At 43.0% G+C, this 27698-nt stretch overlaps 1 protein-coding gene across 1 annotated transcript in view; it reads left to right on the top strand.

The window, feature by feature from the left end:
• LOC112249085 (T-cell immunomodulatory protein) overlaps positions 1–27698 on the top strand; it is a 131786-nt gene that overhangs the window by 43246 nt on the left and 60842 nt on the right. The window contains exon 10 of the mRNA XM_024418729.2: positions 9377–9549. Within this exon, the coding sequence (XP_024274497.1) occupies positions 9377–9549 (173 nt within the window). The remainder of the gene's footprint in view (positions 1–9376; positions 9550–27698) is intronic.

The following is a 27698-nucleotide window of genomic DNA, read 5'->3' as shown; positions in this document are numbered from 1 at the left end:
GACTGGGCAGGGGCACAACCATTGGTGGGCCTGGGAGGGCATAGGCCCACCCACTGGGAAGCCAGGCCCAGCCAATCAGAATGAGTTTACCCCCCACAAAAGGGCTTTATTGCAGACAGAAATACTGTTCAGCAGGGATTATCATGACAAAGGAGAAATACTCACTAACAGAAATGTAAACAAATTTGTGCAGAAAATCAGCAACACTGCAAAATGCTGGGAAGGCAAAGTAATAACAAAATAATATTTTTGGGCATATGGAAAATATCTGTTTTATTCCAGCTCAGACAAACACAACATTTTGTATTTATATTTTTGTTCAGTGTAGAAACGTGGGAGGATTTGACAGCATAGTGCCACTTGCGTGATGACCGCGGCATTGAGGACATTTACATGCACAGTAATAATTCGATATTAAAACTGTTTTATGGCAGTAGGCAGATTATACAATAGTCATATAAACACCGTACTCTTATGTTAATCGGCCTAAAGTCAAACTCGAAGTAAGCATACGCCGACTAAAACACCTGGTTTTCTGAGGAATCTTTCAAAGGATTAGCACATGTAAAGACCTTATTCTGCGTTCCAGTTGGTGTATTTGATCTGCGCATGTGCTATCAGCCTAGGGACCCTCCCTCTTTAGCGCGAGGGACGTGAGTTCGGAACAACTGAATGTATACTTCTTAGAAGTAGTTTCCACATTCAAATGTTATATGTCCGACCTCACAAACAGATTTGCTTAACAAAAATAACATGGTCACTGTGGTAGAGCGTTTATTTTGATTGGCAATTGTCTGCGTTTATCAGTGCCATCGGGTAGTGCCATCGGGTAGTGCCATCGGGTAGCGTGATTTCAGATGTGTCCATGTAACGTTAAACATGATTATTTGGGAAATTGTTCTTCTTGCAAAGCATGTAAACGTTTTAATCGAACTTTTGCATTAATCTGATTATCCACAATATTTGCATTATTGTGTGCATGTATCCGTACTCATTGATGTACCGTACTCACCATGGTAAGTCATCAGATGCTGCAAAAAATATGTCTCTGCAAAAACAAATGAATCCTAGTTAGCTAAGTACATTTTTCCTCGTTTGACCTGAGTTTAGAATGTATCCAATTTCGGTTTGTGTCGTTGTTGATTTGACTTTCTGTAACATGGTAGCAAGTACTGTCAGCATGGTGCAGTGCTTTAGAATGGTAAAAAAAAAAACGCTTATTGTTGGAACTACTTCAAACGTGTCTTTTCCAACTCTCCCATATATCTGCTTTTAATACTAACTCTAAAATTCCCTTTTAACCAATCAGAAATGAGTATTTGACAATACTGTGGTATGAATCATAATAATAGTCTGATCTCCATGGGAATTGAAAGAACAAAACAGCTGCTCGCGAGATGCAGTCTTGTGAATGAACTGGAATGGCTTTGCAATGATGATGTGATGAGCGATATAGTTTTTCCTTTGCGGCTCATGAAGCAGGGAGTTCATTAGATGCAAGTTTTTTCATGTCCACGGCGACGTCTGTGTTCTCTATGGATATAATGGCACCTCGTCTGCCGTTCCCCGCGGCTTCTGACATTTTAATTTCTTGGCCTAATGAACCGTCGCTGCCGCGGTGGTCGAATCGATAGGAGGGAACCTGCTAACACTGTAGCTTTAGTAAATAATGTCTTGACGAGACCGCTGTGTCTGTGCTGCGTTGTATGCTGAGATTTCTCTGGGATTGATAAAATGACATTTGTATGCCTGCCGCTTCCCTCTCTCACCATCAAATGTTGAGAATTACCTTGGAGGAGAAAACACCGTCATAGTTTTCCCGATTTAATAAGATCGTCTATTTTCGGCCCTGCACTGTCACCTCTTCCAATGATATATGTTAAATCCATTGACCTTTTGATCCAATGAATTTCAGAATTTAAGGGAAATGTTTAGGGCACTCTATAAAAATGGAAAAATGGGTCACCTCTCTGAATGATTACACACATATCAAGAAGTCGTGTTTTAACAACTTAATTTAAACGATAACGTGGGATTGTATGTTAGGCTTCATGCTCACCTCATAATTCAAATGTGCTTGGCTTCTCTGCCTGACCTTCAAATTATCTCAAGGTTTTGTGACCTTATGCGTCTACTAATGCAGGCCTTGCTGACTCCACCACTCGTATTACCTGGGTAATCGCCTCATGCATGATCTCCCTTTTCCACACACTGTACCTGCTGTAATATAATAATACCTATGCCATCAACATGCATTCGATGTGTTGCGTCTCCTATTTTACTTTGCAACGTTTACTTTGCCCACACGTCTGTCTCTTGCTCCTCTTTGGGTGTTAGCCTAGATTGAGGATGTCTAGTTGTCCTGATGTTTTATAAAAAACATAGTGACACCCTTTTGAGTCATTGTTGTGATAGTCACTCACTTCCTGATATGTGCAATATTTGCAGATTTTAGTCAATTAATTCTACACATCCCAAACTATTGTTTATGCTATATATGGGAAAAGTATCTGTTTGTGGGGACATTACAATATTTTTGCTTGAGTGACACAAAAAGGGTAAATACATGGTTGGAGTGTTGCTCCTAATGACCAGGAAACAATAATAATAATAATAATAATAATATTAATAATAATAGCAGCAATATCTTTTAAGTAAATGGAAATTCCTGACAGAGTCAGTTAATTACTGAGAGGCTGGTTGTCTAGGATGACACTGATTGCCTCGCCTTTTCTGGTTCCCGCTTGATTAATCTCTGCGTTCTGCTCAGGCTGATTAACCCAATCAGGAGCGGTGAGGATCGGGAGACGCAAGGAGAATACCTTATGTGTGTTTTTAGAACATCCCGTCGGCTCAAACCGGACCTAGATCTCTCCCCTCCAAACATCTGCAGCAAAAATGTACAATTTCTAATCTCCACCGCCACATCTCTCCTCTCCTCTGCTCCTCTGTCAGTCACGGTACAGGCGACAGCATGTGATGTGCCTTTTAAATGGGCCTGATGCGAAGAAGTGGTCTGTACCTTGAAGACCAGATCATGTCTTTTTATATCGCTTTTTATATAGCTTGTGGGTACCTGTCTGAGTAAGAGAACATGAATCCCTCTCCAACTGAAAGATGGACACACAGTGTAAAACTAAGCACAAGCTCCTCTGTGTGTCTATGTACAAACCTGAGACACTGAAATGGAGTCTGACTGGAAGTGGAGGGCCTAGAGACTGACTCATGGGAATGGAGATGGAGCCATGATCCAGCAGGGGTAATGAAGGATGATTGTCTCCATCCATCAGAGGAGCACTCCACTCAGCCACTGCTATCCCACTGCCCCTCCCTTCCCTCCAACATGCAGCATAAATCTACTTTCTCTTCTAGGAGGGATCAGACCTACGGCAGAGTAGCAGAGAGAGCTCTCTGTAAAGACACTGGGACAATGGCCACACTTCTCCTGTCAAATCCAGCACCTCCAACCCTCCCTGTTTCCCCCAGTCAGTCACGCCTCTACAGGCAGCTCTGGATCAGTTCCAGCAGGCTTCAGCTCAGCAGACTGCCTTGCCACTGGGAGGCTCAGCCAGTCCTCGTGTTGGTATTCTGAACACATCCTCTCTCTTCCCCTCCTTCTCTCTATCCCTCTCTTCCCCAACACTCTCTCTCTCTCTCTAGCTCTCGCTCTCTCTTAGAATATGATTTGTTGTATACATCTTTACCAATCTATTGGGATTGTTGTGCAGGAAAGTATGTTAGTCTGGTATGCTGGCTGCCAGCCTGGTAGGGATGGTTTGGGTTTGTTCAGCTCCTAGAGTCACACACTGCCTCACAGAACTTCTGACTGGCTGGAACCCAGGCTGCCTGGCAGCTCCTTACATTTATTTATAAACTTTGTCTGGATGTCTTCCATTGAAAAAGCATCTGAAATCCCTTTAGTCAACGTACTCGTCTCTCTCACTCTCTCTATTGCTTGTTCTCTCTCTCTCTCTCTGTATTTCCTTCTCCATAACCCCTCTCATAATTATATTAATCAATGGGGATCATTTGCATGTACAGTAGAAAACGTTGAGGTCTAATGAACCAAGTTTATTTTTTATTTATTTCACCTTTATTTAACCAGGTAGGCTAGTTGAGAACAAGTTCTCATTTACAACTGCGACCTGGCCAAGATAAAGCATAGCAGTGTGAACAGACAACACAGAGTTAAACAATTAACAAGTCAATAACACAGTAGAAAAGAGTGAGAGTGTATATACATTGTGTGCAAAAGGCATGAGGAGGTGGGCGAATAATTACAATTTTGCAGATTAACACTGGAGTGATAAATGATCAGATGGTCATGTACAGGTAGAGATACTGGTGTGCAAAAGAGCAGAAAAGTAAATAAATATAAACAGGATGAGGTAGGTAAATTGGGTGGGCTATTTACCAATAGACTATGTACAGCTGCAGCGATCGGTTAGCTGCTCAGATAGCAGATGTTTGAAGTTGGTGAGGGAGATAAAAGTCTCCAACTTCAGCGATGTTTGCAATTCATTCCAGTCACAGGCAGCAGAGAACTGGAACGAAAGGCGGCCAAATGAGGTGTTGGCTTTAGGGATGATCAGTGAGATACACCTGCTGGAGCACGTGCTACGGGTGGGTGTTGCCATCGTTACCAGTGAACTGAGATAAGGCGGAGCTTTACCTAGCATGGACTTGTAGATGACCTGGAGCCAGTGGGTCTGGCGACGAATATGTAGCGAGGGCCAGCCGACTAGAGCATACAGGTCGCAGTGGTGGGTGGTATAAGGTGCTTTAGTAACAAAACGGATGGCACTGTGATAAACTGCATCCAGTTTGCTGAGTAGAGTATTGGAAGCTATTTTGTAGATGACATTGCCGAAGTCGAGGATCGGTAGGATAGTCAGTTTTACTAGGGTAAGTTTGGCAGCGTGAGTGAAGGAGGCTTTGTTGCGGAATAGAAAGCCGACTCTAGATTTGATTTTAGATTGGAGATGTTTGATATGAGTCTGGAAGGAGAGTTTACAGTCTAGTCAGACACCTAGGTACTTATAGATGTCCACGTATTCTAGGTCAGAACCATCCAGGGTGGTGATGCTAGTCGGGCGTGTGGGTGCAGGCAGCGAACGGTTGAAAAGCATACATTTTGTTTTACTAACGTTTAAGAGCAGTTGGAGGCCACGGAAGGAGTGTTGTATGGTGTTGAAGCTTGTTTGGAAGTTAGATAGCACAGTGTCCAAGGAAGGGCCGGAAGTATACAGAATGGTGTCGTCTGAGTAGAGGTGGATCAGGGAATCGCCCGCAGCAAGAGCAACATCATTGATATATACAGAGAAAAGAGTCGGCCCGAGAATTGAACCCTGTGGCACCCCATAGAGACTGCCAGAGGACCGGACAACATGCCCTCCGATTTGACACACTGAACTCTGTCTGCAAAGTAGTTGGTGAACCAGGCAAGGCAGTCATTAGAAAAACCGAGGCTACTGAGTCTGCCGTAAAGAATATGGTGATTGACAGAGTCGAAAGCCTTGGCCAGGTCGATGAAGACGGCTTGTGGAACACTTGAGTGATGCAAGGTTGTCTGTGCACTGCTGTGTCCAAGGTGAGCTTCATCCCAAGTTGCCATTAGCATAGTTTTTGTTTGTTTGGTTCTAAGTGGCAGTTAAGCTCTAAAATGTGTTGTGTTTTCAGAGCACTTATAGAAGTGAGAGACTGGGTGTGCATGCGTGGGCTCAGCAGTTTAATTTAGCGGTGTAGTGTTTGTTACCGTACACAATACGCCATGGTTTAATTTCCCAGGTTCTATGTAACCTGGCAAAAACAAATCATTGGGACGTACAGTTGAAGTCGGAAATTTACATACACCTTAGCCAAATACATTTAAACTCAGTTTTTCACAATTCCTGACATTTAATCCTAGTAAAAATTCCCTGCCTTAGGTCACTTAGGATCATCACTTTATTTTAAGAATGTGAAATTTCAGAGATTTATTTCAGCTTTTATTTCCTTCATCACATTCCCAGCGGGTCAGAAGTTTACATACACTCAATTAGTAATTGGTAGAATTGCCTTTACAATGATTTAACTTGGGTCAAATGTTTTGGGTAGCCTTCCACAAGCTTCCCACAATAAGTTGGGTGAATTTTGGCCCGTTCCTCCTGACAGAGCTGGTGTAACTCAGTCAGGTTTGTAGGCCTCCTTGCTCGCACACGCTTTTTCAGGTCTGCCCACAGATTTTCTATAGGATTGAGGTCAGGGCTTTGTGATGGCCACTCCAACGCCTTGACTGTGTTGTCCTTAAGCTATTTTCCACAACTTTGGAAGTATGCTTGCGATCATTGTCCATTTGGAAAACCCATTTGAGACCAAGCTTTCACTTCCTGACTGATGTCTTGAGATGTTGCTTCAATATACCACATCATTTCCCTTCCTCGTGATGCCATCTATTTTGTGAAGTGCAACAGTCCCTCCTGCAGCGAAGCACCCCCACAACATGATGCTGCCACCCTCGTGCTTCACGATTGGGATGGTGTTCTTCGGCTTGCAAGCCTCCCCATTTTTCCTCCAAACATAACGATGGTCATTATGGCCAAACAGTTCCATTTTTGTTTCATCAGACCAGAGGACATTTCTCCAAAAAGTACTATCTTTGTCCCTATGTGCAGTTGCAAACTGTAGTCTGGCTTTTTTATGTTGGTTTTGGAGCAGTGGCTTCTTCCTTGCTGAGCGGCCGTTCAGATTATGTCGATATAAGACTTGTTTTACTGTGGAAATAGATACTTTTGTACATGTTTCCTCCAGCATCTTCACAAGGTCCTTTGCTGTTGTTCTGGGATTAATTTGCACTTTTCGCACTAAAGTATGTTCATTTCTAGGAGACAGAACGTGTCTCTTTCCTGAGTGGTATGACGGGCTGTGTGGTCCCATGGTGTTTATACTTGCGTACAATTGTTTGTACGCAATGAACGTGGTACCTTCAGGTGTTTGGAAATTGCTCCCAAGGATTAACCAGACTTGTGGAGGTCTACAATTTGTCTGATTTATTTTGATTTTCCCATGATGTCAAGCAGAGGCACTGAGTTTGAAGGTAGGCCTTGAAATACATCCACAGGTGCACCTCCAATTGACTCAAATGATGTCAATTAGCCTATCAGAAGCTTCTAAAGCCATGACATAATTTTCTGGAACTTTCCAAGCTGTTTAAAGGCACAGTCAATTTAGTGTATGTAAACTTCTGACCCACTGGTATTGTGATACAGTGAATTATAAGTGAAATAATCTGTCTGTAAGCAATTGTTGGAAAAATTACTTGTGTCATGCACAAAGTAGATGTCCTAACCGACTTGCCAAAACTATAGTTTGTTCACAAGAAATTTGTGGTCGTTGAAAAACAAGTTTTAATGAGTCCAGCCTAAGTGTATGTAAACTTCCGACTTCAACTGTATTTACAAAGCTGTTCCAGTTATAACTATTCCTGTATTTAGATAATCATAGTCAATCATTAAACCCTCGTTAAAACCAGTCAGTATTCATCACACATATGATGAATGATCATTAAACTTCGTAATGACCGGTCATTATTACCAGTTAATCTCACTCAAAGGAAGTCGTAATTTAAGCTCAGTAACCGCCTGTCGTTCTTCCAAACACCCATAACCTTTCACATATAACTTTAAATAATGTGAATTATCATTGTCGGCAGTCCCCGTGAAAGGTAGGAGGCCAATCGACCTCTGCAGCCAATGACGCATCACTTACCTCCCCGCCCAGGCCCGATAAAGACATGGTTCTGAGCTCGGCTCAGTGGGACTTCAATCACCTCAATCACCTGGGTGGGATTGTTTGAATGGCTTTCTGGCCAAGAGCCCTAAGATGGAGATGCTATTTCACCCCTAGTACCTTGCACAAATTGTACATAGCTCATAACACATACTCCCAATTGTTTCACCCACACTGTCCAGACAAAAACACTTACCTTTCCCACGCGCCCTCATCCCTAACACATTCCCTGCCGGTGCAGCCATACTGTACATATCACGCCGTCTTCCCCTGCCCTATCATGTAGCGGAACCACGTCAACAGGGTTATACATCAGAGCCTATGTGGTACTGATTCATCAAAGGAGCACCAGACGTCCAGCACTGAGGTCTATCCCCTGTAAATACTCACACGAGACTATACGCTTTCCTCATGAGAGACTTTCTAATGGCCTCAACTCTCTCCACTCTTGCTGCCCATTTTCTCTGTCTGTAAATACGTTGCCTGTGTTTATGTATTCAGAGATGGAGAACAGCCATATTAGCAGACATTGCCGCTACCTTCATGGCGGTACCTCTGGCGGATATTATGTGCAGAGATGCACCTGTTTTTTTCCTGTTTTTAACATCATGAATATTTAAACTCACAGCATTCCCGCCTCCCCAGTGCTTCCAATAATAGGTGGGCCTTGTGGAGATGAGAGGAAAACAGAGAGGCGTTCAGCTGCATGAAGAATAGCTCCTATCTCCGCTGCCCTCTCTTTTTAAAGCTCTTTGTGTACTTCTCGTATTCACATCCGTCTATTCAGTAACGGTTACTAGTGATGGTATCTGAGGATGTCGCTCTGTGAGACTGGCCATTTTTATCATTGGATGCGTCACTATTAGGGAATCTTACTTGGATTTGATTCACTATTCGTTATAGTGTTCAATGACTAATTAAGTATGACACTTTAAAAATATATATATATATTTAGCAGGCGTTCTTATCCTTAGCGACGTACAGTAGTGAGTGCATACATTTTTGTGAATATAATGAATTTTCCCACAGTAGTTAGTATGAATTTTTGTACATTCACATTCTATTATGATGAACATCTGTCACTGTCAGAGAGAGAGGTCCCCAGGGTTTATTGACTACTCAGTTGAGCTGTCAAGGGTGGAATATGTGTTGTTAGAGCTTTGCAGGGGAGGGCAGTGGGCGAGTATCTCTATCAATATATAGTCTCTTTCACTGCAATATTTATCATAGTACTGTATAATCAGGGGAGGTCAAGGATAGGCCACACAGTCATAGTGGGTTTCACAGGGATATATCTCATTTCTGCAGCTCTTTTCAAATACAAAATATGGTCTGATGGGAAATGACTGTTTTAATGCTGTGAACAGGAAGGAAGAAATTCCCTCTGCCCTAGCACTTATTTCTAACTTTTGACTTGTAGCATTAATGGTGGTAATTCATCAACCCTTCTGAACCCGCTAACACCCCGATGTCATTTCTGCTAAATACACCAGCAGTTAATAATAGTCCATGTTGTTTCATATTCTTTTCGCTCCGAGTCTCATTTCGGTGTAGTATACTATATCATCAATGAGCTGAACCATCTTCGTTGTTTTCTCTCCTGTTGCAGTGGGTGCCAGTCCTGACTGATTTCCAGAGGAGGGAGACTCTCTGGGGCTTTGTGCCCCCCCAGACCACCCCTCCTGCTGGGGAGCTCCACAACCCCATCACCCTGCACCTGGGAGACTACAACATGGATGGCTTCCCTGACGCCCTGGTCATCCTGCGCAATACCAGTGGGAGGTGAGTGGCACACTGACCCATAGGAAAAATGTAATGGTGATTAGGGGAGAGGTCTCATGCTGGGTCAGATTAGGCTCTGTTCGAGAAGAATTCATTGGTAATCGCCATGACTTTCAATGATCTATTTTGTGTTCACTGACCCGCAATGCTTTTTGGATTAGATTAGTTTGCATGAAGTGTGATTTGTACATTGAAGGCCAATATTATGTGTCAATATCCATATAAAACATGTAATTCTAACCTTGAATGGCTTTCGATTTAAATAGATTAGATGGATGAGTTTTCAGTGATGAAGTGAAAGCCACAGGTCACACTTCAGCATGGGGACATGACCGATAAGAGCCAATGTTAGCAGCAGTCTTTAAAACACTCCTGACCTTGGGATAAGGTGGCACGGTCAGAGAGGACAGACAGCAGGAAGAGGATGTGTAGATTATCAGCAGCCCGTAGATTGAGATAAGATATCAGTCAGGACAGGGCCAAAGCTAGGCCTATGTTCATGCTGATTGTTTTGTTCCATCTGTGCGACTTCATAATAGACAATGTTAAGACTGACATAGTTAAGAAGACGTGGAGCATTTCTGGGACATTTGTAAGGCTTTATGTACACACGCTTGTGCGTGAAGCATACATACACACACACACACACACGTACATGTGAGCCTCGGTTTCTGGCGGAGGGTCAGTCGAATCTCTCCGGCAGCTTAACTCCTCCTCTTTGGGCCATCCTCATCCTGGGAGGTCCATTCTATCACACCAAGTCCTCGTCTTCAAGCCATGGAACTTAATCACATATTAAGCTCTGACCCAACCATCATACATGACCAATCCAGGGTGATTTGTTTAAAACCAGATCGGGAACATGGACAGAATATGGCTGTGGTGATTGATAATGATTCTCCTGTCAATAATTTTAGACCATGTTTATGGTGTGTAGTGTAAACACCATCAAAACAGATGGTCCAGTTTCATCCTAAGACCCGGGCATGGCCTGTAATTGCGACATTTCGTAGATCTAGCCTACATTTTCATACATCTTTTAGTTAGTTTGTAATTGTCTGCAGTTGAGTGTACTCTGTGCTCGAACAGACTCTGCTTACCAAATGTTTGGCCAGTTTAATGTGCCTCCCACTCTTATTTTTTCTTCTTTCTTCTATTCTTTCTCTCACATTCGCTTGTTATTTATAGCTGGGTTTTGGATGAAAATCCTGCCTGCCCACACACTTCCTATCTTTACAGAATGAATGTGTATTTTAATTTTAAGATGGCCAGTGAAAACCATTCACTGAGCCCAAAAAGCCTTGTGATCCTGGTAAAACGAGCAATGTGTCGTGTTGGGCACTGGAAGTCTGGAAGTCAAAAACAAACAAGCGCCTATGTAACGAGGAATAGGGCAAAACGTTGCACCGTTCTCGTCTCTGCAGACTGGCTGTGATGAATGCTAATAGCTGCTCGGGGGGCCATTTGATGCGTCACAGCACACAGTGTTTAAGCACGGCAGTCTCCAGCCTATTTCCTGCCAAAGAGATTGACATTTGACCTTTTCAAATAGTATAATCATGTTTTAATTTAATGAGCAACACTCTATGCCAGAGCCATCAGCCTCAGGCTTTTATTGACTCGTCTGAGGAGGTGTCAATGGGATCGAGGAGGTCGAAAAATATACGTTTCATGCCCTTAGCAGTTGAAGATTCATTAGTTTAGAGGTAAAAAAATATACTGAACAAAAATAGAAACGCAACATGCAACAATTTGAAAGATTTGACTGATTTACAGTTCATATAAGGAAATCAGTCAATTGAAATAAATAAATTACGCCCTAATCTATGGATTTCACATGACTGGCAATACAGATATGCATCTGTTGGTCACAGACACCCTTAAAAAATAGTTAGGGGCGTGGATCAGAAAACCAGTCAGTATCTGGTGTGACCACCATTTGCCTCATGCAGCGCGACACATCTCCTTCACATAGAGTTGATCAGACTGTTGATTGTGGCCTGTGTAATGTTGTCCCACTGGTCTTCAATGGCTGTGCAAATTGCTGGATATTGCCAGGAACTGGAACACGCTGTCCAGACCATCCCAAACATGCTCAATTGGTGACATATCTGGTGAGTATGCAGGCCACGGATAGAACTGTTCAGCTTCCAGTAATTGTGTGCAGATTCTTGCGACATGGGCCGTGCATTATCATGCTGAAACATGAGGCGACGGCGTCGGATGAATGGCACATCAACGGGCTTTAGGATCTCGTCACGGTATCTCTCTGCATTCAAATTGCCATCAGTAAAATGCGATTGTGTTCTTTGTCTGTAGCTTATGCCTGCCCATTGCATAACCCCACTGCCACTCTGTTCACTTGTTCACAATGTTGACATCAGCAAACCACTCGCCCACACGACGCCATACACATAGTGTCGGTTGTGAGGCCGGTTAGACGTACTGCCAAATTCTCTAAAACGACGTTGGAGGCAGCTTACGGTAGAGAAAAGAACATTCAATTCTCTGGCAACGGCTCTTGTGGGCATTCCTGCAGTCAGCAGGATCTTATATTTCAGCTCATGAAACATGAGACCAACACATTACATGTTGCGTTTTATATTTTTGTTCAGTATAACATGGTTTGTCATACTATAGGGACACAGGTTTTTTTTATTCCGTGTTTTTTTGTGTCAGGTTCAATGGGAGTTGAGAGATATGGGAGTTTGGGTACCTCCTCTTTGGGCTCGCAGTATGGAGTGGTGCCTCTCTGCATCATACAATATGCACTTGATTACTTCATCACACTTCTCCCAGATGGAGGTTTCTGCTCTGCTGGCTGCACACAGTCACTCACTCTCTCACCCTCTGTTTCCAAGCACACACACACACACACCCATTGTCTTCTATTCCCCCCTGCTGTGACTGTCTCCAGCATTCTCTCAATCCCACTCACTCCAAACCTATCAAATTGATTATCATGGTGTTGGATCTTCGCTGATCTCATACAGAGTGTACAAAACATTAGGAACACCTGCTCTTTTCATGACATAGACCACGTGTCAAACTCATTTCATCTAGGGCCGAGTAGCTGTGGGTTTTCGTTCCACCCTTGATTGTCTCATTAAGGTCACTAATTAGTGAGGAACTCCCCTCACCTGGATGTTTAGGTCGTAATTGAAAGGAAAAAACTAAAACCTGCAGACACTCGGACCGCCGTGGAATGAGTTTGACACCCCTGACAGACTAACCAGGTGAAAATTAGAATCCCTTATTGATGCCACTTGTTAAATCCACTTCAATCAGTGTAGATGAAGGGGAGGAGACCGGTTAAAGGAGGATTTTTAAGTTTTGAGACATGGATTGTGCATGTGTGCTATTCCGAGGGTGAATGGGCAAGCCAAAAGATTTAAGTGCCTTTGAATGGGGCATGGCAATACTGCCAGACGCACCAGTTTGTGTCAAGAATTGCTGTTGGGTTCAAACACAACAGTTTCCTGTGTGTATCAATAATTCCATCTAGCCAGCTTAACACAGCTGTGGGAAGCATTGGAGTCAACATGCTCCATCCCTGTGGAACTGTTACGAATCCCTTTTGGCCCGACAGTCTAGGGGGGATGGTAATGAGACCCGTAACATATCTCATGCAAATTATTATTGTGACAAAGTAAAAGTGTGAATGAAATAACCACGACAACAGAAATCTACCGTCAAACTCCAGGTTTATTTATAAACACACGGTAATGCGGGGGAGCAGGAAAAGGGGCTGAGCTGGACCCAAGGAATGAAACAATAAATACAAAAACACCCCTAAGCTAGACTAGCCTACTTTAACAACAGCTAACTAACTAACCAAAAATACAGTGGGTGGTCCGCCCAGTTCTAACTAGTGTATTTAACAAAGTTTACCTACGGGTAGTGTATGCCCATGGGCGACTTGTCTTGTTTTCCCCTTTTCCCACCAGCAACAAACAAACACCATAACCAAAACAATACTCACAGGGGATGACAAAGTGCTATGGAGGTGCTCAAACAAAAGAGAGGTTAAGACACAAAGTGAGAGTGAAACACAGAGACCTACAGACATAGCATTTACAGAGAGATTGAGCTCTAGAGCAAACAAATGATGGGGTTTTTAAACCATGGGGAAGGAACTGTGATAGGGTAGAAAATAGTAGGTTTGTCTTATGATTGATGATTGATTGTTGTCTGATTTTGGGAGTGATGATTTTCACCTGTGAGGGGAGAAGGAGAGAAAAGAAACACACACACAGGATACACACACAGGATAACTGTATCCGTAACACTCCCACCCTTAAAAGAGCAACCCTAGGGGTTGCGACTACAGTATTTCAATGAATACTCACAACAAAGCAACAACCTTGCAAAACATACAGAAATCATTTTCACACACGAGACAAAGCATCTGCCAACACATTATCAGAACCCTTTTTGTGACGGATCTCCAAATTATAATTTTGTACAATCAGCGCCCAACACATAAGGCGCTGGTTCTGGTTGTACATTCGGTGGAGAAAAACTAAGGGGTTATGGTCAGTATATACAATCACGGGTAGGGCACCGGAACCAATGTATACTTCAAAGTATTGCAGAGCCAACAACAAAGCAAGAGCTTCTTGTTCTATTGTCGCATAGTTTGTTTGACATTTATTAAATTTACGTGAAAAATAACAAACGGGATGATCCACTCCACTCTTGTCCTGCTGCAGTAGAACAGCACCAGCACCTCTGGCACTAGCATCTACCTCAAGTTTGAACGGTTGTTCAAAATCTGGAGCAGCAAGTACAGGTGTAATCAGGGGACCACACAAATGGTCTTGCCGGACTAAGCAAATCGGTCAATGGAGCAACTACCGCAGAGAAATTTTTACAGAAGCTACGGTAGTAGCCAACCATCCCTAAAAAGCGGCGTAGCTCTCGTCTGGTGGTAGGTGCAGGGAATGCAGTTATAGCCAAGACCTTGGCATCAACAGGGCGCACCTGTCCATGGCCAACCTCTTTACCGAGATAGGTAACAGTAGCCTTCCCATACTCGCACTTTGCCAAGTTCAGGGTTAGAGAAGCAGCTGCCAACCGTTCACATACTACCCTTAGCGAGTCAACATGATCTGACCACTCAGACGAATATATCACTAGGTCATCAAGGTATGCACTACAATTAGGAACGCCAGCTAATACGGAGTTAACCAGTCGTTGGAAGGTGGCTGGTGCATTTCGCATCCCAAAAGCCATGACTGAGTACTGTAGGAAGTTGTCTGGGGTCACAAAGGCAGAAATCTCAGAAGCACGTGAAGTTAACGGAACCTGCCGGAACCTAACGGAACCAATTTTTCAGTTTTTGATTTGTTAAAAAAGTTTGAAATATCCAATAAATGTCGTTCCACTTCATGATTGTGTCCCACTTGTTGTTGATTCTTCACAAAAAAATACAGTTTTATATCTTTATGTTTGAAGCCTGAAATGTGGCAAAAGGTCGCAAAGTTCAAGGGGGCCAAATACTTTCGCAAGGCACTGTATGTTGTGTATATCTCACACACCTCTTCAAAGGAAACAGCATGGATTCTATACCTTTCTGAGGATGGAGTAGTGCTCTAGTGTTTCAGTGGTTTACTTAGTGGGACTGTGACTGTCTGTATGACAGCATGGTGACTCCGGTGATGTTTCTCCCCAGAGCATCAGCACACATTTGACGGCTTGTTCAGGAGGAGAAAGAGTGGATGGCCTGCCCTTATACAGTGGGTCATTGTGTGTGTGTGTGTGTGTGTGTGTGTGTGTGTGTGTGTGTGTACATCTAGGGGCTGTTCTCCTGCAGCACATGCTCTGACCTGGACATAACATGTTCTCCGGGGGAACTGTCAGAGGATTTTGGGCGGAGTTTCCAGCGATGGGAATAAGAATCTACTTTCAAAAGATTGTCTCCTACATTGTTTCCCTGTCTTCATAGATGGACACATATTTAGTTTGTTCTTGTATGAACCAAGCAAGATGAGTGGTTCATTGCAACACTTGACAAACACACAAATGTAGCCCTACTTTTCCTGTACAGACACCAACAGAAGAGAAGCTTTCACCCATTTTACCAATTTAGCAGCTGACAAGCACATAATAACTCTGGGCGTTCAGAGGCTGTTGCAGACAGACAGTAATCAATATGTTCGAATGGAGTGGTCGGGATGCTGAGATCTATGGATGGACAGTGTAATGAGCCCCTTTCAGCTGTCCTTTGGCTGAAGAATAAGCACCAGTTAAAACACCTTCATATTTTTTATCATAGAGCGTCCTGGAGAAATCCACAAATCCAGTGGTCTGAGAGCAGAAGCAGTCGAGCAATCTGAATGTAAGCCAGGTGTATTTTCCATTCTTAAGTTATTGAAGTGTTTTGCACTCTTGTATCCTCCTTTATACAGTTTTCAACCAACAAAGTAGGGAAGAGCATGGTGCTCTAATCGAATCGGGCATTACTCTACAGTCGTGGCCAAAAGTTTTGAGAATGACACAAATATTACATTTGACGAAGTCTGCTGCCTCAGTTTGTATGATGGCAATTTGCATATACTCAAGAATGATATGAAGAGTGATCAGATTAATTGCAATTAATTGCAAAGTCCATATTTGCCATTCAAATGAACTGAATCCTAAAAACATTTCCACTGCATTTCAGCCCTGCCACAAAAGGACCAGCTGACATGTCAGTGATTCTCTCGTTAACACGTGTGTGTTTGTGTTGACGAGAACAAGGCTGGAGATCACTCTGTCATGCTGATTGAGTTCGAATAACAGACTGGAAGCTTCAAAAGGAGGGTGGTGCTTGGAATCATTGTTCTTCCTCTGTCAACCATGGTTACCTGCAAGGAAACACGTGCCATCATCATTGCTTTGCACAAAAAGGGATCATCAAAAAGGGATCATCAAGAACTTCAAAGGAGAGCGGTTCAATTGTTGTGAAGGCTTCAGGGCGCCCAAGAAAGTCCAGAAAGCGCCAGGACCGTCTCCTAAAGTTGATTCGGCTTCGGGATCTGGGCACCACCAGTACAGAGCTTGCTCAGGAGTGGCAGCAGGCAGGTGTGAGTGCATTTGCACGCACAGTGAGGCGAAGACTTTTGGAGGATGGCCTGGTGTCAAGAAGGGCAGCAAAGAAGCCACTTCTCTCCAGGAAAAACATCAGGGACAGACTGATATTCTGCAAAAGGTACAGGGATTGGACTGCTGAGGACTGGGGTAAAGTAATTTTCTCTGAATCCCCTTTCCGATTGTTTGGGGCATCCGGAAAAAAGCTTGTCTGGAGATGATAAGGTGAGCGCTACCATCAGTCCTGTGTCCTGTCAACAGTAAAGCATCCTGAGACCATTCATGTGTGGGGTTGCTTCTCAGCCAAGGAAGTGGGCTCACTCACAATTTTGCTTAAGAACACAGCCATGAATAAAGAATAGTACCAACACATCCTCCGTGAGCAACTTCTCCCAACCATCCAGGAACAGTTTGGTGACGAACAATGCCTTTTCCAGCATGATGGAGCACCTTGCCATAAGGCAAAAGTGATAACTAAGTGGCTCGAGGAACAAAACATCGATATTTTGGGTCCATGGTCAGGAAACTCCCCAGACCTTAATCCCATTGAGAACTTGTGGTCAATCCTCAAGAGGCGGGTGGACAAACAAAACCCCACATATTCTGACAAACTCCAAGCATGGATTATGCAAGAATGGGCTGCCATCAGTCAGGATGTGGTCCAGAAGTTAATTGACAGCATGCCAGGGCGGATTGCAGAGCTCTTGAAAAAGAAGGGTCAACACTGCAAATATTGACTCTTTGCATCAACTTCATGTAATTGTCAATAAAAGCCTTTGACACTTATGAAATGCTTGTAATTATACTTCAGTATTCCAAAAAACATCTGACAAAAATATCTAAAGACAGTGAAGCAGCAAACTTTGTAGAAATTAATATTTGTTTCATTCTCAAAACCTTTGGCCACGACTGTACATCACCCCAGAGCCCTTTCAATGCACTTTAAGCACACTCATATATATACAGTTTGAAGTCTTACTCTCTCCTTTCTAGCCTTCTACTGTTTTATAATCCATTAGTACACAATTTCTATCTGTTTTAGTAACTTGTTTATGTCAGCCAATTTATTTAAAATGTCTATTATTCACTAACGTGGCGATGTAATACCAGCAGCTCATTTTTGGATAAGACTTCTAATGACAGTCTTTCTCAGTGGGAGAGCAGCAGAGTCCGACACTTATTTCTAAAAGGAATAATATCTCAGGAGAAGGAGAGAGCTGTTGTGTCCCCATTTCACCCCTTACTCCTCTTCTCGGCAGCTGTGAATGGTGTTTTGGGAGCTGAGAGACATTCAGGGGAAGCAGCAGGGGGTTCCGTCCAGGTGAGGTGCTCTCAGAACTCAATCTGGAGCTTGGGCTGAGAGAACTGAGAGGGCTGTCTGTGTGTCACTGGCCCCAGGCCTTTCAGACTGGTTCACCTGCAGTCTGAACTCAATCTCTGTCCGGGAGTCGCTACCGGTTTGTCTGGGCTGAAGGCTAAGCTTGTGACTCACTCTCTCCCTCTCACGACTGTTCTTAGACTGGAGAAACTCAGTCAGGGGCAATGTCTCTCGCTCTTTCTGCTTTCATTGTGTTCTTATTCATTTTACCCAGTGTCTTTCTATCCTCACTTGCACCCTTGACACCTCCTATACAGGATGACAATGAGTTTGCGAGAGGGTTTGCCAGATTCCTCGCTCACAGTGAGGAACATTGGGGTTTTTCTTTCTTTCCCCCTCTTCCATTCTCCCCGCTTTGCAGATCAAAGTCGCTCCCCGCCATGAGAGAAACATGATCGACTGGACCGCCAAATCTCAGCCCGGAGATAATAGCCGGCGTGCTCCACCCGTTTAGTTTGAAAATTAATTAACGTTCTGTATTAATGGTTTTGGCTCTTGGGCACAATGGTTGGAGTGGGACGAGGGGCGGCGTGACATGTTGATTTATGGTGAAGATGTTTGAACAAGGGTAGGGGGGTTGACAAGGGCTTATGGCCTACAGCATTCTCCCCTAACCTTTTCAAGTCAAAGTCAATTTATTCTGGTTTATTGTAACTGAATTCAATGGTTTGTCCCTCCTACTGTACGTCCTCAAAAACTATGCCATAATGTAACTCGGGCACCTGCCATGCTAGTGTATACACCTTCTTTACTGTAAAGATGACACACAACCACTCTCCCAAACCAGAGCATGAATAGACGAGCACCAAGCCTTGGCATCATCAATGCTATGGAATTATCTTGAGGACATATCACTGTATAGCACAGCATTTTCAGATTAGATTAAAAACAAAGGAGCATTAAGGTCGGTCTTAGCATGTGTCACTTTAATATTAGATGTTGCTGGGATTCCCTCAGATCAGTGTGTTGTGTGCATCAAAGAGCTATATGAACACAATCAACAGTGAAGCATGCCTTTGCATCCACTGGGTTACAGGAGATTGATACTTGAAAAGCAGCAGCTGCCATGTTGACCTGTGACCTTCCCCAGGGCAAGGGTCTGACGAGACACACGGATTGCAATACCAACGACCAAGCCGCCACCACTCTTGGCACATCTAATCTGCTTTTCTGAATGTGTCCAGAAACCAGGAACCAAATTAGTTACTGTGTCCGTCCTGTGACTGTGTCCCCCCTGGACAGCATCCGGCCATCTGCTCCATTTCAGCCAACTGCAACCATCCCTGTGTCCATGGTCCGTGGACCTTTTTCCTCTTTCAAGAAATTGCTATAATGCTCAGCTTGGCTTTCTGATTCAGCCAAATGCTGCGCTCTTTGGCTAGCGTCCCCTAAGTATCTCTATGTTTAGCCTGTCGCTTACCACCATTTGCTGCTGTTCCTTAATTCATATAATTTCATTTTCCGAAATGTCAATAATAATGGCGGAAAAGAGACTACTTTTATCAATAGTCTCTTATTTTTCATCAGGAAGGTATCTTGCTGTGCAGCACGTTGGCATCTCACTTACCGTCCTCCACAAATGAAGTGGCTGTTTGTAATAATATAATCAACACAGTTTGTGTAGGCGAGGAAGGAGCTCTACTTTTTCCAGTCTTCGGTCTCCTACCTCGGGAGCAGTGGACCAGCCCACCGGCAGCCAGGAGCACACTAACTTTGACAGTGAAGAATCCCCAGATGTAGCGATTTCCCTTTCCATTGATCATGTTGGATAGTATCTCATGACATGGCTTCTCCCTCTCCGTTAAGCACACTGGAGAGCCATTAAAACTTGAGTGTTTTTCTTTCTTTCCCCCTCTTCCATTCTCCCCGCTTTGCAGATCAAAGTCGCTCCCCGCCATGAGAGAAACATGATCGACGGACCGCCACAGCTCAGCCCGGAGATAATAGCCGGCGTTCTCCATCCGTTTAGTTTGAAATATAATTAACGTTCTGCATTAAACGGTTTTGGCTCTTGGGCACAATGGTTGGAGTGGGACGAGGGGCGGCACGACATGTTGATTTATGGTGAAGATGTTTGGACAAGGGTAGGGGGGTTGACAAGGGCTTATGGCCCACAGCATTCTCTCGAAACCTTTTCAAGTCAAAGTCCATTTATTCTGGCTTATTGATTTTTGTAACTGAGTTCAATGGTTTGTCCCTCCCACTGTACGTCCCGACAGACTAGGACAGACAAAAGGATTACGTTAAGTCCAACACTATTAGCATAATGAATTGATCTATTTATTAAGTACATGATGAGAGAATGCATTAGTATTCATTTGTCGATTCAAATCATATCAGGAGAGGACTGATTCAGTCAAATAGCTCAGGCCCAAAGTGAACATCTATGCTCGACTCAAACAAACCAGTCATAGCAGCGTTTCTATAACACAACTTTTGGTGGTGGTCTATGTAATTGAACTTGACCATGCATCTGAAGCCACAACCATGACCAATTGAGGCCAGTCTCTCTGACCTTACAGCTTGTCTCTGAGATGAATGACAGGTGTGTTGTGGTCACTGTGGTCTCAGCTTACTAATGTTGTTTGGAAAGTCTTTGATCTCCAGCTGTCTCTGAAGACAGACACAGACTTTGGGTATGGCTGGCAGCAGTGCTTTTGAAGCTGTGAATCGTCTCCTTCTGGGGAATCATGCACATCTTGCAGATCAGTAGGTGTGTTCTTTTCCTTTCACTCGCCTCTCTCAGCTGCCAATCATATCACAACGCACCAGCACTCATCAAACACCTACCATCCTCTCACTGTGGGAGGGAGGGAGATTTAGCTTGGATGTGGTTGGGTGGGTTTGCGTTTGTTTGCTTTCATAACATACTGACTACACCGGACATGCCCATGTGCCATCGTGCGCGTGTTGATTTTGTCCATCCACACCAGAAGCGATCATGACACGCAGGTTAAAATATTAAAACCAACTGTGAAACAACTATATTAATTTGAGCGAATATCAAACACACATGACATTCATTGACATTTAGCTATCTTGCTATTGCTAGCTAATTTATCCTGGAAGACGAGCAATGGGTTGTTATTTTACCTGAAATGTATATGGTCCTTTTTTTTTTTTTGCTGGATCTTTGTAGAATTTGGACCCGAAGTCATAGAAAAATCATGTGTTTCTCTACTCTGAATACTAACACTAGACAAGCGAGACATCTAGTTATCCCGTTCTGAGCCAATGCATTCTAACACTATAATAAATACATTTTGTATATGCTGTTTAGGGTTTAATACCAGTAACCGGTATCTCGAGACTGTCCCGACCAAGCACCTGCCATTTCCCGAGAATTCTAATGTTGTGGACCAATAATATGGCCTACCATTTTTATGCTGCACTAATGCAAAAATACAAAATATGCATGTGTGAATAGCTGCCCGAAACTGACATCAACTTTAGCTTCATTCATACATTTAGACCAGTCATCACAACGCAAGCAGCCAACCATATTTCGCCTACTCAACTTAAAGTCCCCAATAGAAAATGGCCCTTACTTACATGACTTCTATAAATTGCAATGCTAGGCTACACGTGACATCTCGACTCAGTTACTGAAGGCGATCGCCATCTCACATTCACAAATCCCCAAACTAGCTTAGTGGCACTGGTAGAGGATGAACATATAAACTGCAGCTACTCACTGTTAACAAAATGTCCAATACATTGTGTCCACAAATGCGCTCGAGGAAATAGACATTTGCAACATTTGTTATAGTAACATCATAGAACAATGCGAGTGCACGGGCTTGATGAGTCAGGTTTGCAGGACTTTGATCAACCGCGGTGCTATCCATGGTGCTGAATCTCCGCTACTAAGCCTATTTGTTTAGCCGGAGTTGTTCTCTGTGACAGTCACTACAATAAGCAGGTTATCATATCATCAAGTAAAAACAGCCACAACCTTCCTAAATCCCACTGATAGCCAGATGCCAGGGGAGAGAAGAGGGCCAACAAGCTGGGTGACATCTTTCAGTCAAAGGTAAGCTGAAACGAATGTAATTTCCACTAAGCTGTAGGATCGTAACCTACATTTAGGATACATCAACAAAGTAGTGTGGTGACTTTGACAAAACTTTGAGTTGATTAAATTGTGCCAATTACAACAAGAAACCATTTAGATTCTTGTCCATATTTCTCCATTTACAGTGTTAAAACAATGTCAGATTTTTGGGGACTGCTATTATGCTTTTAAATAGCATTTTCAGTTTGAAAAGCAATACCGGGATATTACCGGTGTGGTTGCAAATTTCCCAGGAAGGTAAATTTGTCGATTTTGGAGAAAATATTCAACACTAATGCTATTGCAAAAATATATAATTTGCTTGTGTTTAGGAAGGTTTTAGGTAGGCCTACCATTTTAAAATACAAACAAAATAAAATTGTCATTTGTTTGTTACTGTAGGCTATATGTAAAACCACAAAACACCACAAGTGTTGTACACCATCACAAAGAAATGCATTATTTTCTTATAACAGTTCATTTAAAAAATATTTTTTTATATAATTTAATTTCAAAAGAACAGTATCATAATTTTAAGTTGTATTATTTTACTTGTCTGAGCTCAGTATCCTATGCTACCGCACGTGCTTACATGTAGAACACATGGAATAGTGGCTGTAATATTCTACAAAAAAAAGCTATATTTTGAATTATAAACAAGGTCATTCGAGCCCTGAATGCTGATTGGCTGAAAGCCACGGTTATGACACAAAATGACTTGTTTACTGTTCTAATTACCTTTTGTAACTAGTTTGTAATGGCAGTAAGGCACCTCGGGGGTTGCGTCGTGTCTAAGAACAGCCCTTAGCTGTGGTATGCTGGCCATACACCACACCCCTTCAGGCCTTCCTTATTGCTGAATTATACAATGGCATTGTTGAATGCTGTTTTTCTGATTGGCTAGAAGGGCATTCTAGTGTGCATTATTTCTGTCATGACGTTGGGGGAGGTTTATGACCCCCATAAATACCTTTCCCCGTTTTCCTCTCTCGACTCTAGCGATGTGACCATTGAAAATCCATTTGTTAACATAGAGAGTCTGGTGACATCAAAAGATGAGAAATGGAACCATATTTCGGTAATCCAACCAGTTGAAAATATGCTTTGGGACTTAATGAGTATGATGTCAGTTCGGTTGGCGTCTGAGACATGATTACTGATGATAGGATGACAAACTGTATCTTGGAAAATCTACACATTGTAGTTATCAGATTCATATGGAATTGCTGTGCAATTTAAATGTTTAAATATGAAACTATTTTTGAAAAAATTTAATGTAATTTTTAGCTTTAGAAGAACACCACTCTGCTCACTCAGAGGCCCCAGTCCAAGTGAACAGACATGGGTTGTAAACTATGAAACACAGCCCTCTCTCCCAATCCTATATAAGCCCCTTGACGAAAATGTAACTTTCTGTCCGAGGATGTTAGGGTGACGGTCCTACGTTAAAAGGGCTCAGGTAACCTAACAAAATCAGCATCGAATTTCAACGTGAAAGTGACGGTCAACACGCCGAAAGGATGAATTTCAACTATACCAGCCAGAATATAGCATGAGCTTAAAAGTATGGCAACCATCACTCCTGTGTTCCAATGCCACGTTGTGTTAGCTAATCCAAGATTTATCATTTTAAAAGATTAATTGATAATTAGAAAACCCTTTTGCAGTTATGTTAGCACAGCTGAAAACTGTTTTTCTGATTTAAAGAAGCAATTAAACTGGCCTTCTTTTAGACGAGTTGAGTATCTGGAGCATCAGCAATTGTGGGTTCAATTACAGGCTCAAAATGTCCAGAAACAAAGTACTTTCTTCGGAAACTCATCAGTCTATTCTTGTTCTGAGAATTGAAGGCTATTCCATGTGAGAAATTGCCAAGAACCTGAAGATCTCATACAATGCTGTGTCCTACTCCCTTCACAGTACAGTGTAAACTGGCTCTAACCAGAAGAGAAAGAGGAGTGCAATTTGAGGCTGGTAACTCAAATGAACGTATCCTCTGCAGCAGAGGTAACTCTGGGTCTTCCATTCCTGTGGCGGTCCTCATAAGAGCCATTTTCATCATAGCGCTTGATGGTTTTTGTGACTGCACTTGAAGAAACTTTCAAAGTTCTTTACATTTTCCATATTAATTCACCTTCATGTCTTATAGTAATGATGGACTGTTGTTTCTCTTTGCTTATTTGAGCTGTTCTTGCCATAATATGGACTTGGTCTTTTACCAAATAGGGCAATCTTCTGTATACCCCACCTACCTTGTCACAACACAACTGATTGGCTCAAACGCATTAAGAAGGAAAGAAATTACACATTCCAGGTGACTACCTCATGAAGCTGGTTGAGAGAATGCCAAAAGTATGCGAAGCTGTCATCAAGGCAAAGGGTGACTACTTTGAAAAATTAAATATAGTTTCATTGGTTTCACACTTTTTTGGTTACTACTTGATTCCATATGTGTTATTGTATGGTTTTGATGTCTTTCACTATTATTCTACAAAGTCGAAAATAGTAAAAAATTCAGAAAAACACTTGAATGAGTAGGTGTTCTAAAACTTTTGACCGTTAGTGTATTTTGCAACAGTCGCGCAACTTGGTAGTTGTGGTTTGCATTTTAACTCCCCAGAGTTAGTTTGCATTATGCACGTTTCTTTTAATCGCCTCCTCAGATGTCCTCTTCCTGTCTTATTACTCCCTGGCAGCATCTGTCAGTGGCATCAAGGAGCAGGTAAACAGGCAGCCATTTTGAGGAATAGTGATTTCTTTTCAGCCCTCTCCATTGTGCACAGGGTTGAGAGTGTACAAGTATGCCACTTCCTGTTTTTCAGTACATACTAGCCTTTGTGGCACCGGTTTATACACACTTGAGACGTAATCTCCTACTAATGAGAGCATTGTGTACTTTGTAGAGTTCATGTTTTAGTAAAGATGATGAAAGACCTGTGTTTTCTCTGAAGAGTTAGGATATTTCTAGAGCGTCTAGGGGGCTATTTTTACATATGATTGGTTCTACCCAGGCAGTCCGCCCACCCACTCTCTCATACAGTGAAAGCAAGTGCCCCGCTGGTTAACACTGTTTCACACAGTTTCTTGTGCAGTGGTTTCCTTGCTTTATAATATAGCCCCCGTCAGGAGAAGAACATCACACCGCTTAGAACCGGAGGTGTGTGTTGCGGTCATGGGGGGTATTTCTAGAAAGAGAAAGGAGGTCACTAATGAAAATGGCTTACCCTCATTGCTATCTAACTCGAGGGAGCGCTCACTGGCAGAAGGGATAGCGAAAGAGATAGCAGACCACCTAAATCCATTAAGGAATGCTAATCATCATTAAAAGGGCAGCTTTATGATGTGAGGATATTTTATGTGATAGGTGTGAGTTGTTTCAGTGAGGACGACCGTACACTCTTCAGGGCGGTGGAGTGTGTGTATGTGTAAAAGAAGTCACACTAACACAGCAGACATGATCATTTGGTGCTCCTCACACTGTAGGTCAATGGCAGTCTGGCACAAAGGGTAGGCATAATCCATTTAAACCCTGACACTTGCAGTCTGCTTAAGTACTAACACGATCAGCGATTTAAATTGGTTTTTAATTAGATATATCTTGCAATTGCTCTCACATCAAAGTAGCATACCCCGTTCTTGTCAGTGGGGCTATCAGTAAAGCTAACCCAGACTCCACTTTTCCTGTGACCCGGTCAACATGTCTCTACCCCGCTTCTGTCTGACTGCCCTGCTTGTTATCCAATTAGTGTGCCCACCCTAATTTGGTTTGTCAAAACAATGCAAATGAGGAAGGGAATCAAAGTCACAGCACATTGGTTTACTGCTTCTCCTCATGGTGTGTGTGCATGGAGACTTAGACAATATGAAAAATCTATAATTGTTGTTTGTGATTCTGATTTACCAAACCCATACTGTTATAGCATGTAAACACCAAATCCACCCGTCAGTTACATCCAAACACACTGACCTTCCATTCCACTAGTACTATATCCACACACACACACACTGACCTTCCATTCCACTAGTACTATATCCACACACACACACACACACTGACCTTCCATTCCACTAGTACTATATCACACACACACACACACACACACACACACACACACACACTAACCTTCCATTCCACTAGTACTATATCCACACACACACACACACACACACACACACACACACACACACACACACACACACACACACTGACCTTCCATACCACTAGTACTATATCCACACACACACACACTGACCTTCCATTCCACTAGTACTATATCCACACACACACACACACTCCAACCTTCCATTCCACTAGTACTATAGCCACACACACACACTGACATTCCACTAGTACTATATCCACACACACACACACACTAACCTTCCATTCCACTAGTACTATAGCCACACACACACACACACACACACACACACACACACACACACACTAACCTTCCATTCCACTAGTACTATATCCACACACACACACACACACACACACACACACACACACACACACACACACACACACACACTAACCTTCCATTCCACTAGTACTATATCCTCACACACACACACACTACCCTTCCATTCCACTAGTACTATATCCACACACACACACTGACCTTCCATTCCACTAGTACTATATCCACGCGCACACACTGACCTTGCATTCCACTAGTACTATATATATATACACACACACACACACACCCACACACTGACCTTCCATTCCACTAGTACTATATCCACACACACACACACACACACACACTGACCTTCCATACCACTAGTACTATATCCACACACACACACACACACACACACACACACACACACACACACACTGACCTTCCATTCCACTAGTACTATATCCACACACACACACACACACTAACCTTCCATTCCACTAGTACTATATCCACACACACACACACACACACACACACACACACACACACACACACACACACACTAACCTTCCATTCCACTAGTACTATATACACACACACACACACACACACACTAACCTTCCATTCCACAAGTACTATATCCACACACACACACACACACACACTAACCTTCCATTCCACTAGTACTATACACACACACACACACACACACACTAACCTTCCATTCCACTAGTACTATATCACACACACAGACACACACTGACCTTCCATTCCACTAGTACTATATCCACACACACACACACACACACACACACACACACACACACACACACACTAACCTTCCATTCCACTAGTACTATATCCACACACACACACACACACACTAACCTTCCATCCACACACACACACACACTAACCTTCCATTCCACTAGTACTATATCCACACACACTCACACACACACACACTACCCTTCCATTCCACTAGTACTATATCCACACACACACACTGACCTTCCATTCCACTAGTACTATATCCACGCGCACACACTGACCTTGCATTCCACTAGTACTATATATACACACACACACACACCCACACACTGACCTTCCATTCCACTAGTACTATATCCACACACACACACACACACACACACACACACACACACACTGACCTTCCATACCACTAGTACTATATCACACACACACACACACACACTGACCTTCCATTCCACTA

The sequence above is a fragment of the Oncorhynchus tshawytscha genome, linkage group LG04 (genome assembly GCF_018296145.1).
Source record: "Oncorhynchus tshawytscha isolate Ot180627B linkage group LG04, Otsh_v2.0, whole genome shotgun sequence".
NCBI classification, from domain to species: Eukaryota; Metazoa; Chordata; class Actinopteri; order Salmoniformes; family Salmonidae; genus Oncorhynchus; species Oncorhynchus tshawytscha.
This window is presented reverse-complemented; position numbering and strand designations above follow the sequence as displayed.